Raw genomic sequence first — 17,276 nt, 5'->3', positions numbered from 1 at the left:
TTTTTAAAAAGTGTTAGGTTTTGGACTGAGCCACGCAGTCATAAACGTCGTCTTACCCTCTTGAGAGCGGCCAGCAGGGCGGGAGCGATGGAGGCCATGTAGTAAGAATGGAAGGCTACACCAGCACTACGAACCTCCTTGGCAAACACACCACTCTCCTTCAGCTCTGATACAAACTTACTCACTGCCTCCTGCATACAGAAAACAAGTGCACCGTGTCAGGCTTTTACAGGACAAAATGTAGCTTACAGACAGAATTGGTCTCAATAATATAAAAAAAGCGTATTTCAAAATAGCGCATAAAGCTATTGATAGATGCAAGGATTTGAACCAAAATGTGTTACCGCAGGGCCAGAGATGGTGACGGTGTCTTCAGCATTGTGACAGGCTGGAACCACACCCTGAGGACACTGAGCCTTACACTCTGCCCATGTCAGCCCTGAGACAGAGGAGGGTGGGGAGACAGAGGAGGGTGGGGAGACAGAGGGAGAGAGAAAAAAGTGGATCAGCGAGCACAACACAAATGAATCCAAATCAAAGTTTATTGGTGGATACACAGATGTTATCTCAGGTGCAGCAAAATGCTTGAGTTTCTAGCTCCAACAGTGCAGTAATACCTAGCAATAAAAATGAACAGTTATAAATACAAAAAGTTATATAGGCTGAGCCATGACTAGAATACAGTATATACATATAAAGTGTGTGAAATGTAAACATGATTAAAGCAACCAGTGTTCAATGGCTGTATGTACATAGGGTAACAGTCTAAGGTGCAGGGTAGATTACCGGGTGGTAGCTGGCAATTCAAAACAAACACCCTCTCTTTTTGGTCCTTACCGACTGCAGCCATGCCCCCGGGGGGCAGGTTAGCCTCCTTGATGGACCTCCCTCTCCAGTAGGCTGCCAGGATAGCCTCACTGTGACTGAGGGATCCGTCTGCGTAGCCACAGGCCAGCTCTCCCACACTGTGGCCCACAATGCCGTCTGGCTGCAGACCCAGCTTCTGGAGCAGGTCAATCTGGGCGATCTGAGAGGGGGACAGACAGACAGCGGTTACTTTTATGAGCATACTAAAATAATATAAATATTATATGCCTTTTAGCAGATTTTATCCCAAGCGACTTACAGTCATGCGTGCATACATTTTTACACATGCTCTACCAACTGAGCCATACAGGACCATCTTAAATGGTTATCTTCATGATTGCCTTTGATATGGCAGAGGCATTGTGTGCTTAATTGTCTGTGCAAATAACAGACAATACAGTCCTATTTCCAAAGCCTTTTTGGTTTCAGTTCCACCCTCTAAAAATTGTGATTTGCCCTTAGTTAAGATGGCTGCTCTGCTGTACCTGTATGGCGGCAAGGCCTACGAAGGCTTGGACGGTGTCCTCGAAGGTGCTCTCGTCTGCCTCCATGAGCAGACTGGACACACACATCCCCGTGTCCTTCAATGCTATGTCCGAACGCAAGATGGACTCCCTGAACTCTGGCAGCTGCATCAGACTGCGGCCCATCCCACCCCATTGGGTGCCCATACCTGAGAGATACACAAGTGTTAACACACACCTTTCTCCTAAACCACTGCTTTCATCATTCGAGGTAGAAGTTACCCTTAACCACAGATCCTGGATCACATTAACCTGCCCCCAATCCTAACACTAACCATTAGGCTGAGGCTTGAAGAAACTCGTCTCCTGACCCCTGTCCTCTCTCTTACCTGAGCAAATGTACCACAACGGTCTGGGCGTGGCCTCAGTCTTCTGGACCTCTGTGACATCCTCCTTGGAGCCAATCAGAGTGTAGCCCCTGTAGGGCATCCCCGCCGTGGGTACCCCGGACACCTCGTTCAGCAGACACAGGAAGTTGTCGTCGCCCGAGTGTTCCTTCCCCTTGTTGAGGAGGGCGGAGACAGCCTCCTCTGTGCGGCCGCAGGCCTGGAGGAGCCTGGGTACTTGAGAGGACACAGAGGGGGTCTTGGGGGGCACTTTAAAGCTTTTTGGTGTGTTGAAACCAGGGGGGCGGAGGATCACGTGAACGTTAGAGCCGCCAAATCCGAAAGAGTTGATGCCAACAATGCCGCCGCGGACTGGTATGGGCTCGTTGACGACGCGGAGGCGGCCGTCACTAAGGGCAGGGATGTCGGTGTTGGGGCTGTTGTAGTGGATGTTGGGAGCCCACACACCTCGCTCCAGAGACAACACAACCTGGGAGAGAGAGAGAGAGACAGGGAGAAAAATATGGAGGGAGAGGAGCGAGACGGATGGAAAAGTGTGTTAGTGCTGGGCTTGCCTGCACATATTGGGACTTTAGAACACTTTTTTGTCCTGTACAGAGGTTAGCCCAGACCATTCCAGTTCTTACCTTGGCCAGCGCAGCCAGGCCAGAGGCAGGCTCTGGATGGCCCATGTTGGACTTGGTGGAGCCAATGAGCAGTGGGTCACGCTTTGAATGACAGAACACACTGACAATGCCATTCACTTCCTGCGGGTCGCCGACCTGGGAGAAAAGACGGAAGTCACCAGGGGAAAACATACTGAGGGAACCAGATGTATCAGGGGGAGGAATGTGACAAAACACCTTCCACAGAACATTACATTATTGGGTGTGGTGGTGATATGATCCAACAACAATGAATCAAGTGTTGTGTGTGTATATAGATAGATAGGAGTGTGTGTGTGTGTTCACCTTGGTCCCGGTGCCGTGGGCCTCAATGTACTCCACCTGGTCAGGTGTGATGTTGACCTCCTGGTAGAGAGAACGTACCAGCCGCTGCTGCATCTCACCTGAGGGGAACGTCACACCTGGGAAGAACACACCAATCAATACATCACTTTATTTGGTATAACAAATGTCACCGACGTGCAGTACCACGAGTGGCTAAGAGCGGTGAAGGGTAAGGTTGCCCTTGGACGCTGATCTCGAGTCAGTTTAGCATTTTCCACACTAATGGTAAAGGCTAGGGGTGATGGAGGGAAAGCTGATCCTAGACCTGTACCTTGGGAAACGTCACCCCGGAGTGGCTAAGAGCTATGTCACTGTTTACAGGGCCATTAGCTCATGGTGCCCTTGTACCCTAATCATCCAAGAGTCATCCACTTCAAATTGACTGGTAAATACTGCAGGCTGGTATGCTGTGACTGGATCACCAGTCTGGGAGTGTGTTTATTGTTGTGTGTGACAGAAAGACAGACAAACTGGGCAGAGCAGAGGGAGGGGGCATGGGAGCATGGGGGTGAAGTGTGGTATTGAACATCCTAAAATGTTGAGCGTGTGTGTTCCAGTGTTACACTCCAGAGAATGTGTCTCCTCTTCAGCCAGGTCGTATATAAACACATGCCTGCAGTGCTAAGTGTGTGAGGAGTGATTGGGGGAAAGGTTAGTGTGTGTGTGTGTCGATTACACCACATTAATAGGTCTATATTTCAAAAAGAGTTGGAGCTGGCACTGCTCGGGTATTAGCTAGATTACACCACAAAACACAGATTACAGGGGAGCTCCACTGGGGCGTCAGGAAAACACTAGGTTTTTAGCCGCCACACTGGTCGTGGAACTTTTTGCCAGTGTGAGCAAAGCCACTAATTTATCAAGTGTTCTCGGGCGTGAGTCACGCGTCAAATTCTTGAAAATAGAACCAGAGTGTAATTTTACGCTGAGTAACACAAGCCTCTCATGGAGCCATGCTGCATATGCCCAGGTTTCGTTTAAATTAATAGGAGTGTCTCACGTTAGATAAAAGTCACGCATCTAGTGTAGCGGGCCTGTTACATTGAATAGAGACTTCAAACGTGGTGTTATTTCTCCAAGAGGTACGTCATAGTGGGTCAGTGAGGCCTCACAACCTATTGGGCAATAGGCCAAAAGATATTATGGGAAATGCAACTGAATTGTTTCTCCACAAAAATAAAGTTTCTACTGAGCTACTGCTTGGCATTTACAGTACAGGACACTTACGTAAGCCAGGCCACACGTTGGTGTGAGAAATATAGTGGAAACCGTACGTAACCTTCCAGAGGGTTATGCAGAAATATGACCATGTTGCTTACAGTCATCAAATCCTTATAGATCTGGGGAAAGTTAAGGGGTAGGGGCTGGAGATGTATATCAGACCAGGAAACAATCCTAGGTTTGTGAGGTCTGCCTCAGTGCCTTGGGGATAGGGGCTATGCCTAGAGATCCATTCCAGACAGGGCAGGTACCCTCCGTGGTGTGTTATAATTGGGTGTAGGCTCACCCTGCTCCTTGTATCCGTCAGTGTTGTTACCAGCGTTGAGTATCGTGGCATAAACCCTCTTAGCCATGGAACGTCTTGTCAACAGTACCGCCACCGCAGCCTCCGAACGGCAGTACCCGTTCCCTGAGGGAACACAGAGAGGAGCGCACCAGGAAGTAACGTTAATGTGCTTTCAGGGTCAGACCAGGAAATAGTGCTGCTGTATGTGGGTGTGCTTTCAGCATGAGAAGCATTTTATCTTCAACATTTAGTTCTGTACATTGTGATTTTCTGAACACGATCCAGGTCTCTCCCTCTCTTACCCGAGGAGTCAAAGGACTTGCAGGTTCCTTCCGGACTGAGCATGCCCAGCTTCATGAACTGCACAGAGGTGTTTGGCTTGAGCAGCAGGTTGACCCCGCCCACCAGGGCGGCCTCACAGTGGCCGTGGCGAATGGCGTTGAAGGCATTCTCCAGAGCCAGTAGGCTGGAGGAGCAGGCGGTGTCGATGGCTGTGCTGGGGCCTAGAGGGACAGAGAGAGGAGACAAAACACAGGAGACTGTAGAGTTAGGGATAGATTAAGACAATTGATACCATGTGACAAAACTGCTTGAGAGAACCCACTGCCGTGTTAGATGAGATCGTACCGTTGAAGTCAAAGAAATAGGAGAGTCGGTTGGCGAACATGGCACGCTGGCAGCCCGTCATGCTGTATCCTAGCAACTCCTCAGGGTCTCTGCTGAAAGCCTCGCCCGCCTCCGAGCCGCTCACCCCGATGTAGACGCCTGTCCTGCTGCCACGCAGCTCCGTCGGATTCAGACCTGTACACACACACACATTACACCAATGAATCTCACCCACAGGTCTATAAAAGTTAAAACATTAACTTTGTGACATGTGGGTAATCTAATCTAAATGTGTGGACGACAGGAAGAGTAGCTGTTGTGATAGGAAGAGCTAATTGGGATCCAAATAAACAAATACATTTGACTTGGTATCTTTACACAGTTTTCCCAAATAAAATCTACTCATCCATCCAACCCTCATCACCCCTCTCCTCACCTCCGTCTACAATGGCTTCGTAGGCGATCTCCAGCATGAGGCGTAGCTGGGGGTCCATGGTGTGGGCCTGTTTGGGGTGGACCCCGAAGAACGCAGCATCGAACCGACTGATGTCCTTCAGCTTGCCGTTCCTCTTTGGAAGACCGTACAGACCTGGGAATGAATGGGAATGACACGTGGAGCATTGAGGGATAAAGAACCGGATAACTAGGTTTACCCAGACAACGTGTTCTACCTGTAGTCACTGACTGACTGGATAACCTGAATAATTCCCCTATGAATGTAATAGTGAACATATTAATTAATGTAATCATTTTACACACAAGCTAAAGCAGGACTATTCCTTCCTCTCAGTAATTCTATGCAGACAGCAAACAAGGGCCTTTCCTCTCCTCCCTTATTTTCTCCACTCCTTTCCTATCCCCTTGCCCTCTTCTTTTCCTCTCCTCCCTCCCCCTATCCCTGCTTTTCCCACCTCTCCTGTGGTGTGGTCTTAGGGGCGCCGTTCACCCAGAGCCTTTTAGTACATGAATGCGAGCTTTAGCTGGTTGCCAGGCACTGACTGATGAGAGGTGCTATTCACAGAGAGAGGAAACAGAAAAGAGAGAGAAACCAAGCTAATGAGGGAGTAAGAGAGCGAGACAGCTAGGAAGGTGAGACGGCGCTAAGAAGAAAAATATGGGGAGAAAGGCAGAAGAAGAGAGACCGAGCAAGAAAGAAAAACGGAGTGAATTAGGCAGAGCCAGAATGAGTACGAGAAATAAAAAGAGGAAGGAGAAAGAGAAGCTAAGCAAGACAAGCCAAGGAGTAACAGTGCCAACAGCCCAGCTCCTCAGCTAGGTGGTGAAAAGCAACGGCAAGCAGAGCAGCGCAGAGCAGACTGACAAGTCACCTTCAGCGACTACAGAGCACCTCTTACACATCAGAGGCTCATCGTACAGCTAACGGCTACCAGCGCTCGTTTGGGTTCATGTGGGTTACTTCATGTGGGTAGTGATCAATGATGTGTATAGCATCAGGATTGCTGATGCTATGTATGGGCCATTGAGAGGCTTTGAAGCCACCGGTCAGCCATATTGGCACTCCACAGTAGGAGCAGTCCTCCATAGGAATGAATGGAGTTCTACAGTGTTTCAAATAAATTGACAATATTAAATGTATTTAAGTATGTTTTTGTTGTAGTGGGGACAAGAACATTAGTTATAAAAAATATATATACATACATTTTTTGTTTAGCTCACATAATCAAAAATTATACACCGAGTATAGAAAACATTAAGAACACCTGCTCTTTCCATGACAAGATGAATCCATGTGAAAGCTATGATCCCCTATTGATGTCACTTGTTAAATCCACTTCAATATCAGTGTAGATGAAGGGGAGGAGACGAGTTTAAGAAGGATTTTTAAGCCTTGAGACATGGATTGTGTGCTATTCAGAGGGTGAATGGGCAAGAGAAAAGATTTAAGTGCCTTTGAACAGGGTATGGTTCCAGGTGCACCGGTTTATGTCAAGAACTGCAACGCTGCTGGGTTTTTCATGCTCAACAGTTTCCTGTGTGTATCAAGAAAGGTCCACCAACCAAAGGACATCCAGCCAACTTGACAACTGTGGGAAGCATTAGACTCAACATGGGCCAGCATCCCTGTGGTACATGCCCCGATGAACTGAGGCTGTTCGGAGGGCAAAAGGGGGGGTGGGGGGTGCAACTCAATATTAGGAACGGGTTCCTATTGTTTTGATGAATGCCAAGATGGCAGCATGGTGGCTTCAACACAGCGCTCCCATCAACCATCTAGGTGTATATAACTCAGCATAAAAAGACACATCCTCTCACTGTCAACTGCGTTCATTTCCAGCAAACTTAACATGTGTAAATATTTGTATGAACATAACAAGATTCAACAACTGAGACATAAACTGAACAAGTTCCACAGACATGTGACTAACAGAAATTGAATAATGTGTCCCTGAACAAAGGGAGGGGGGGATCAAAATCAAAAGTAACAGTCAGTATCTGGTGTGGCCACCAGCTGCATTAAGTACTGCAGTGCATCTCCTCATGGACTGCACCAGATTTGCCAGTTCTTGCTGTGAGATGTTACTCCACTCTTCCACCAAGGCACCTGCACGTTCCCGGACATTTCTGGGGGAAAGGCCCTATCCCTCACCCTCCGATCCAACAGGTCCCAGATGTGCTCAATGGGATTGAGATCCGGGCTCATCGCTGGCCATGGCAGAACACTGACATTCCTGTCTTGAAGGAAATCACGCACAGAACGAGCAGTATGGCTGGTGGTATTGTCATGCTGGAGGGTCATGTCAGGATGAGCCTGCAGGAAGGGTACCACATGAGGGAGGAGGTCTTCCCTGTAACGCACAGCGTTGAGATTGCCTGCAATGACAACAAGCTCAGTCCGATGATGCTGTGACACACCGCCCCAGACCATGACGGACCCTCCACCTCCAAATCGATCCCGCTCCAGAGTACAGGCCTCAGTGTAACGCTCATTCCTTCGACGATAAACACGAATCCGACCATCACCCCTGGTGAGACAAAACCGCGACTCCTCAAAGAGGAGCACTTTTTGCCAGTCCTGTCTGGTCTAGCGATGGTGGGTTTGTGCCCATAGGCGAACTTGTTACAGGTGAGGCCCTGCCTTACAACACGCCTACAAGCCCTCAGTCCAGCCTCTCTCAGCCAATTGCAGACAGTCTGAGCACTGATGGAGGGATTGTGTGTTCCTGGTAGAACTTGGGCAGTTGTTGTTGCCATCCTGTACCTGTCCCGCAGGTGTGATGTTTGGATGTACCGATCCTGTGCAGGTGTTGTTACACGTGGTCTGCCACTGCGAGGACGATCCACTGTCCGTCCTGTCTCCCTGTAGCGCTGTCTTGGGCGTCTCACATTGCAATTTATTGCCCTGGCCACATCTGCAGTCCTCATGCCTCCTTGCAGCATGCCTAAGGCACGTTTACGCACATGAGCAGGGACCCTGGGCATCTTTCTTTTGGTGTTTAGAGTCAGTAGAAAGGCCTCTTTAGTGTCCTAAGTTTTCATAACTGTGACCTTAATTGCCTACCGTCTGTAAGCTGTTAGTGTCTTAACGACCATTCCACAGGTGCATGTTCTTTAATTGTTTATGGTTCATTGAACAAGCATGGGAAACCGTGTTTAAACCCTTTAGAATGACGATCTGTGAAGTTATTTGGATTTTTACGAATTATCTTTGAAGGACATTGTCCTGAAAAAGGGGCGTTTCTTTTTTTTGCTGAGTGTATATATATATATATGACTGACAAACGGGTCAGTAAAGACTGGAGGAAGCATTCTACTCATTAACCTGCCCACATTGATGGTGATGCAAAAGAAAAGTACAACTAACCAGGTCTTTGGTCAAGGGGAGATATTTCCTATCATGTGGTTGATGTAACATTCTATGACTAGGCAGTACACCCACATCATTTGTGGCAGATGTTCGAATGAAATATTGGTCTACAATGTATGTTTTGGTTCAAATCTGCAACCCAATTTATGATACGAGCTACTCATCAGTTTACGGTGTAGTTTACACTGTGATGCAAGGTAGCTTGTGTGTCAGTCAGATTTTCAAAGCTTGTTGTGAGTCCTTTCAGAGTTCAAAGAAACAAATAAAAACAGCAACAACATGTCTGATGTTTATGGGTCATAATCACATCCAGGTCATGGAAAGGTCACGGGGTCTCACCTGGCTTCCACCTTCGGTCATCTTCTGTTACCATGTCAACCCCATTGAAGAGGTTCTCCCAGAATTCCTCGAGGTTGTTTGACTCAGGAAGCCGTCCCGATATCCCGGCAACAACAATCTCCTCCATCCTGGGAATAAAAGGGCTACTGTGGGAGGAGAGAGGAGACGAGTAAGAGATTGGGTTAGATGTAGGGTTGAGAAGATACCAGTATCACCATACTTAGAAGCAGGGATTGACATAAAGGGTTGTCCTATTGCTTAGTTCACTTGCCCCAGGCAGTCACGCAAGTTGAGCATGCTCTGAGGTTTCCCAATTGGGCAGGTTCATTTTATTTATTTAAATGAAACTACCAAGATTTCCAGTAGTCTATAACTGATATTTCTGGTTCCTCCCCATTGTTTAATGTGAAGACTATGGCAGTCAGGCTAGATGAGCCTTCTATGAGAATGTATTTGACTGACAGCAACAAAAATACAAATTAGTCCAGTGCTGATCTTTCTGATTCCTTGCCTATGTGCAGGCAATATATAACACTTCTGCATGTAAATAGTGAATTTGCATTTTCGGGCAACCAAAAACAATACTGTCACCCAGTCACGTGTTTATTTTCCAAGCTATAGCACACAATATTTGAAAAAGATTTGTCTGCTTCGTGTTTTTTTTGTTGCCATGAAAAAAATAATCGGATATAGGCTACTGGTATTGTCACAATCCTAGTTAGAGGTTAATTTCATTTAACCTTTTTTATGCACATTACTGTAGTTTCTTAAACAATAACTGGTGCACGATGGCAGCAGTGTCACAAATGATCAGAAAACTACAGCCTGAGAAAATTGTGAACTCTAAGTAGGGGAGAGAAAAGGAGACCGAAAGAATTCGGCGAAATTAAGAAAGAGACAGAGAGGAGGCGACATAAAAGTCTAGACAAAACGACCCTATGGGAGAATTCCCATTCCCCACAGAAACATTTCATTGCTTGCAGCCACGCTCTGACAGAGTTGCTTGCGACTGTAAACTCCCTCACCCCCTGCAAGGAGTCTTACACTGACAATAGATTTTGACTGCTTGACCAGGCAGCACTGAGTGGGTCTGTGGAAACGAGCCCTGAAAGCCTCTTTAGCACAAAGTCATGTTCAGCGCAGCATTATAAAAAGGTGCTTTCTAGGTCAACAAGCCAGTTCACCTCAGGCGACAGCAGACTGGGCTGGGAAACAGATATCTGCATCTGCTTAAGAAGAGAAGCAGAGGAGATACTCAGTGTGTGTTCATGTTTGTGTGTAGTCGCAGTGCATGAACAGTAGTGTGAGAGTGAACTCATCATCCAGCCCAGAACCTTCGTTCCTGGGCGAGGCCATTCCGTGCAGGCCAGCCAACCAATGACACGGCAGGGGCCAATCAGTTTATCCCAGTTCACTGAGCGATGCAGTGAAGCGTTCTACTCCAAGTTGTAGCTAACGGTTCCCTAGTTGAACACACAGCAGCCTACTGTTAGCGCCCTCACGCAGGGCAGGGGCACCAACACAATACAGCTGGTGGAACCAAGCACCTACAGTACTGATGACCCCCTAATAGGAGTGTTACAGCACTCCTCGGTCTTCAATCCTGGAAAGCTACAGGGCTTTTGTTCTGGTCCGCATGAATTCAAATTACCACGCACTTCATAGGCTAGAAGGCTATAGGTTTGTTACCTGGGATAGAACAAAGCCTGCACAGTGCACACCCTGTGGGAGCATAGGACCAACATTGAAGAACACCTTACAGATTTAAAGTTAGCCCATCGGACAGTGAGCCAGTGTGGGCCTACATCATCACCACTCTTAATTGGTTAACTACGTTAACTCTCACTGTCCGATGGGCCAACTTTAAATGTGTACAGAGACACTAAAGCAAACTAGGGACAGCACGCTCCGTTCCTCTGTAATGATAACATCAAGCGATTGGTTACTGTGATTGCAGCATATTTTCATAACTCCAGATGACTGGCAGCTGTGTGTGTAGCATCTGAACACAGGGCCCAGTGTGTTCTTTAGCCAGTGTGTGAGTGTGTCCATCCACTGAAGCATAGCTACATTCCCTGATAACTCAACAAAATATATTTGAATGGAACTGAGAGTCCCCCATCTTCCCAATAACACAGCGTACCATATAACATACAGTAGGGTCATTCCATGTCATTCCCCCACCATCTCAGATTGTTCTGAAATTGTTTTTGTAGTTAGAAAACAGATAAAATTAGCATTCCTGAAACATTACTTTGCTGAAATATAATTTGATGCACCCAAATTGGCCCTTTATTTTATACGATTCATATAATCTTCAATAAATATAATACATAACAATCGAATTTGGGCCATAAATCTTCGTAACAATGAGTAAGACATGAGGAATCCAATAAAATGATCGGACCCCCCCCCCCCCACACCAATTCCACCGCAAAAACCAGTATACAGCATCAGTTCTCTATGTCTGACTAGGGGGGGGGGGTTCCCTGTTCAGAGAAATTAGCCTTTGAAGTTGCACATCTGGTACTGTTATTGGCTGAGAAGTCAGCTTCCTGTGAGCAGTGGCCATGCATCTGTAAGAGTACCAGGATGTCATAACACACAACCATCAATTGTTTAAGAGGAAATAAAATTAAAACAACTAGGCCTAGCCTAAGCCATTCTCTCTAGAAAATAGTTGACCGGTTAAAATCCTCATCTTGGTTTTCAAAGGGCAGCCAAAATGGACACACATAGGGCTGAGAACTACATTGCACTGGAACCTATACAGCTCTTGCCAAAGCACTGCGTCCTAAACTCTCACACCTCAGAGAGACTGAAAAGTGACAACAGATGCTGCAACAGTTTTAGACTTTTATTGCCTGTATTACAGAGACATAAAACCATCATAAAATCAGCCAAGTCAGGGCCACTAAGTGCTAGTTAGCCATCACTGGCTGTACTAGGACCAAAAGTGTCCTAACAGTTTCTACCCAAGCCATAAGAATGCTGAACAATTAATCAAATGGCCACCCAGACTATTTACATTGACCCCCCCCCCCCTTTGTTTTGTACACTGCTGCTACTCACTGTTTATTATCTATGCATAGTCACTTTACCCCTATCTACATGTACAAATTACCTCGACGAACCTGTACCCCCCACATTGACTCGGTACCCCCTGTATATAGCCTCGTTATTGTTATTATGTTACTTTTACTTTAGTTTATTTCAAAAATATTTTCTTAACCATTTCTTGAACTGCATTGTTGGTTAAGGGCTTGTAACTAAGCATTTCACGGTAAGGTCCACACCTGTGCTATTCGGCGCATGTGGCAAAATTAGATTTGATTAGCCAGTCATTATCCAACAGAGGAGAGAAGGCTAAACAGAAGCTGTAGATAAACAGTCGCTTGAAGAAAACAGGACAGTTGAACTAGTGAGAGAAGTTCAGAGATGCAACCTTCTCACTAATAGGCTGCAACCTAAATAACAGTCACAGTGATACTACAGTAACAAGTGATTTCATCAAAGCAGTTATTTTTTTAACCATAGCAGTAGCAAATTGAGTTAGATAACCATGATGCACCTGCAACAATCAAGTATCAATCTGAAGACTAAGATGCCTCGTTTATGGCACAGTGTCTTATTTTTTAAATAAAATTTCCACCTGAATTTTGTACATTTTCACACTAAATTCTCATTACCAAAATGTGTCCGGATTAAATTCTCAGGTCAATTTATACAATTTTACTTTAGAAAAGCCGAACTTATATGAATATTTTTTTTTAAATGTATATATTAAGATATGTTGCTGTACTGTTAATAAAATCATACAAATTGTATACTAGTTGAAGTTTACATTAAACAATACTTATTACGCAAAAACACCGTCTGTGAAAATGTTTTTTCATTACCCTAACACTAAGTTGCTGTAAAAAAAATTAAAAGTTGAATTCACATGATGCATCATCTAGATCATCATTGTCCTTAGACGAGCACAAGTTAATTTAATTTCTTCACTTATATGCCTTCAGAATGAGGATCTCATTCTCAAACACCCTCTTTACGACACTTGACCTTCTCATAACCAAAATTACAAAAAAGCTCAAGTTGGAAAAAACGTAGAGAACCATTACCGTACCAACTTGGAGGCATGAATGGGCTTTTGCGATGTGGTCAATTGTTTGCTGTCTCCTATTACTTGCAGATTGCGTTAAGGGGCTCTCATTATCAAAACACACATTTGTCGTTACGACATCATTTTTAGGTCAGTTTTGGTAATGAGAACCTTCATTTCGGTAATGATAATAAGTTAATTCTAATGTATAGTCGATGGGTATGCTGGTAACTAATTATTTACTAGAACCACTGCTCACACCTATTGTATAGATTTTTTGTAAAACATCAGTTATGTGATTAAGTAGGAGTAGTCAAGAAATATGGGTGTATAAACCACACTCAATGTACTTAAAGCATAAAGAAAAAAAGGCACTATCAGATTAAGCCAAAATTGCTAAAGTATAAATTAAATTTTTCTTAATATTTCTGAAATATTGGTGGATTACGGTAAGAATAAGCAGGTTTCGGAGATGAAAAATAAACATTTATGAAATAGAAAAATACAGATCTAATCTTAGTGATCCAAAAGGAATTATTTGGCTCAAGCGCCAGTTTCATGAGAATCACCCTGCACTCCTCCGCCTATAGAGTATCACCCTGCCTGGCCATAGAGGGCTGGGTAGGAGCAGGTTAGTAAAGTAGCCTAGTAAACCTACAGGGATTAAGGTGGATTATCATCTACCTGACCTGAATCTCATCACTGTAAGGCAGAGCCTTGATTGATTACATGTGTTGGATATCTACTTATGCAACACAATGACAACTACTGTACAGTAACACCATGCCATGGATGACAAAGCACACAGCCTTCCTGTGTGTGTTTCTCTCTCCGTCTCTTGGTGCATCGGTCTCACCCCCACTCACTCAGTCTGTCTGTCTGTCATTTTTTCTGTTTGTCCTCCCATCTCCCGCTGTCCTCCACAGCCATTTTGTGTAATATAATAACTCAACCTATGAGGGAGTGACACAGACCAACATCTGTACAGGAAGAGAATAATGGTGTTCTTGTACAGATTACAATTGATTATCCTCTTAGTATTGATTATTGACAATCTATAAAAAAAAAATATATATATTTTTTTTTACATCTGTTCAAATCTAAGCCATACACCAGGGTAGCATAGTTTCACCTGCCTCAAATAGAACATACTGGTAATTGACTTGGCTCAACTTGTCACATAGATACTAAAACACCTGAAAAGTACCTGGAGTTGTTATACAAAGCAATAACATGATGTATGACAAATTCCGCTGAAGTTAAAGACTACATCCATCTCTAGGAGCCAGGACATTTCATCCTGTGCCTCGATTACATGCCTGTCAAGTAAGCAAAACAAACACCAGCCCGTTCACTCAGGGAGACTATACCTTGTTCCTGTAGAGCTAACCTCCTGTAGGTTTTCAATCTAACTCCAGTTGTAACTAACCTGATTCAGCTTATCAACCAGCTAATTATTAGAATCAAGTGTGCTAGATTAGGGTTGCAGTGAAAATCTACAGGATGGTAGCTCTCTAGCAACAAGGTTGGAGAGTGCTGGTATAAAGAGAGCTAGGGTCCTGGCTGGTGCTGGGATGGGTAGGCTCACCAAACATTGATGTCCATTTCTAATGCGATACTAGTCTGGGTAAGCAAGGGGTATTCAACTCTTACCCTGAGCCCACAAGGTCCAGAGACTGCTGGTTAGATTAGGTGCTCTCTTTTCCAAGTCTTAGGCACAAAACCTCAGATTCATGCTAAACCTTTTGGACTAGCCAAGGCCTATTTGAAATATAAGGCCTATTTGAAATATTCAAGGAAAATACCACTCAAACTATATTTTGGTATTTGTGGTTTCATTAGTCCACTGTTGACACAGTCCTAAAATGCTTTGCAATTCAGCAATCAAGTTTAAGGTAAGGACTAATTAAACAAATACCAAAAGATACTTCCACTCAAAGTTTCCTTTAAGTGAAGTTCAGAAGGTGACAGTGGCTGAATGACAGTGAAAGTGATTGTTTTCAGAGACACGGATACAGGCATGAGTTCTACAATATGACTCATCAAATTACTGTCTTGCAATTAGATTAAGAGGATGCGCAAAATGCATCATGCTCACCTCCTACTAGCCATGCAGAAAATGTAACCAAAAATATATCAGAAAGAGCAGCACCAGAAAAAAGGCTCTCAAAAGGAGAGGCATCCAATTCAATATTATCCCAGGCATCAACACCCCAAAAAACTAAATTAATTGAATTATTAATGACCCTTTGATGTAGGCATAGCTAATCAAACAATTGTTACTGGGCCCTATAGGTCAATACTTATAAACTACGCTCGATTATCTCCTGCTACTCCCAAATTTAGACCAGGGACACAAGCATGCCACACACGGATAACTAGCCAGCATAATAGAGGTGTCCCAAGCATAATCAACCATAGATGCCAGGGCATCAGTGAATAGTAGTTGATTAAAACGTGTTGGCATCCAGGTAGTGATGACCATATAGTAACTCAACTGCTAGCCTTAGCAGTGGCAGGCATCACTATTGAAATTGCGCCTGAGCCTATGAGCGCGTTCCTCTGCCCAGGCCTAGCTGACGCCTGCCAGATTTTAAGACGCTTGGTTAGGTATTTCACGTAGCAGCTAACCACAACATGTTATAGCAGTCTTTCAGTCGATACACGACCGATGACGTTGCACGCAACCATTGGTTAGAGGAAGCAACATCTAAGCAGGGGAAGGCGACCAAAATCTTTACCTGGCCTAGCTAAATGTCACTATTTCTGAGAATAAGTCAACTAGCTGATGTAACTCTTAAAATGTATGAACATTGTAACGAGAAAGTGTAGTAATTGATAAAAACAAGCCAGATGATATCGAGGAAATCCATTTGGAGTTCGTTTGTTTATTGCTACGACGCCGGTCATCACGATAAGGGAACATGTCACCGGCTAACTTGATGAAGAAGCTATAACATTGCTAGTCTAGCAATATCAGAACAACTTACCTGTATTTATGTGTTTTAATATCTGTAGAACCCACCAAAATCAGATAAATATTAGTAAAGAAACGGTTAACGTTAGCAAAAAATCCCTCGATAATCCCTTATCTTCCGTCGGTGAGAGCGCGCTTGCCTGTGATGTGTCTGTGCTAGTTGTTCGGGAGGAATCGTGAGCTCTTCCCGTTCCCTGCCTAGCCCTTCCAATTTCTCTCGCTTCTTTGATTCCCTTTCTCTATTTAATTTAAATGTCTGACATGCTCTCCCCAGCCACGCCACATGGGCTGACAGCTTGGATAGGCTGTCCAGTCCAATGAGAAAAGAGGCAGGGCTCACAGTCTCAGCCAGTGATGGGGTGATTCGCTGAACGCTGTAGTTTCGGAAAAAAACGGAAGAAAGCGATGGAAAGGTTACTGTAGTACATTCGGATAGCATTGGATGTATCCTATGTGCTAGTACAATGTGCGAGTGCACCGGGAGCCTAGCTCAGTTTCCCCCGCCCCGTTATATTGATAAAGCCTATAGCCAAGTCCAAGTTCATCACTCAAGTTCAAAGCGCAGAACCATCACTTACAGGTCTGAGCTGTGTTCAGATTTCACACTGATTGAACAATAACTAATTTCGAAATCTTGCAGAAAGGAGGACACATGCAATAGTCCATGGACTTTGGGAAACACATTTGACAATCTTGATTAATTCGATTTTTCCCCTTTTTATTCACAAATGTATGATTTTTGACAATGCAATTTATTGGAGATGGATATACCATTAAATCATGGTGGATTTAGCCTACACAAGGTAAATATTTCCCCCTAACCTATTAATAATGAATGAATTCTTTACAGCATGTGTAATGCATTTGGAAATCTACTAGTGCAGATTAGGCCAATACTATGTTGAATATCATTTCTATGCACTGCATGGTCACCTGTGGTTGACGTTGTGGAAATGATATATCCATCAATGCATGTGTTCTATCACCTGTACGAATTGAAGGAGTCATCTATAACTTCAGATTTTTTAAATCATTGAAATATTTTATATCCATTGTTTTGCATGTATAGAAAGATAATAATGTATTTTATTGCACCCAAGTATTCAGTCTTTTGTATTGTTTAACAAGAGGTTTGGTAATACTTTATAATAACTTCCACCAATAAGTCATTATAAAATGTTTATAATTACTT

At 44.4% G+C, this 17,276-nt stretch overlaps 1 protein-coding gene across 2 annotated transcripts in view; it reads right to left on the bottom strand.

Moving 5' to 3' along the window:
- Positions 1-16,373, bottom strand: part of LOC139580674 (fatty acid synthase-like) — a 31,041-nt gene extending 14,668 nt beyond the window's left edge. Inside the window, exons 1-13 of one of the 2 annotated variants that reach the window (XM_071409571.1) lie at positions 16,098-16,373; positions 9,006-9,151; positions 5,277-5,429; positions 4,862-5,035; positions 4,537-4,737; positions 4,235-4,357; positions 2,689-2,804; positions 2,365-2,499; positions 1,721-2,207; positions 1,353-1,540; positions 838-1,027; positions 345-439; positions 57-191 (exon numbers count right to left, since the gene is read on the bottom strand). In XM_071409571.1, coding sequence (XP_071265672.1) covers positions 57-191; positions 345-439; positions 838-1,027; positions 1,353-1,540; positions 1,721-2,207; positions 2,365-2,499; positions 2,689-2,804; positions 4,235-4,357; positions 4,537-4,737; positions 4,862-5,035; positions 5,277-5,429; positions 9,006-9,132 — 2,124 coding nt within the window. In that variant the 5' untranslated portion in view covers positions 9,133-9,151; positions 16,098-16,373. The remainder of the gene's footprint in view (positions 1-56; positions 192-344; positions 440-837; positions 1,028-1,352; positions 1,541-1,720; positions 2,208-2,364; positions 2,500-2,688; positions 2,805-4,234; positions 4,358-4,536; positions 4,738-4,861; positions 5,036-5,276; positions 5,430-9,005; positions 9,152-16,097) is intronic. The other variant, XM_071409570.1, reaches the window with a different exon arrangement.
- Between the last annotated feature and the right edge of the window lie 903 nt (positions 16,374-17,276).

This window comes from Salvelinus alpinus, chromosome 7 (genome assembly GCF_045679555.1).
Source record: "Salvelinus alpinus chromosome 7, SLU_Salpinus.1, whole genome shotgun sequence".
In the NCBI taxonomy this organism is placed as follows: Eukaryota; Metazoa; Chordata; class Actinopteri; order Salmoniformes; family Salmonidae; genus Salvelinus; species Salvelinus alpinus.
This window is presented reverse-complemented; position numbering and strand designations above follow the sequence as displayed.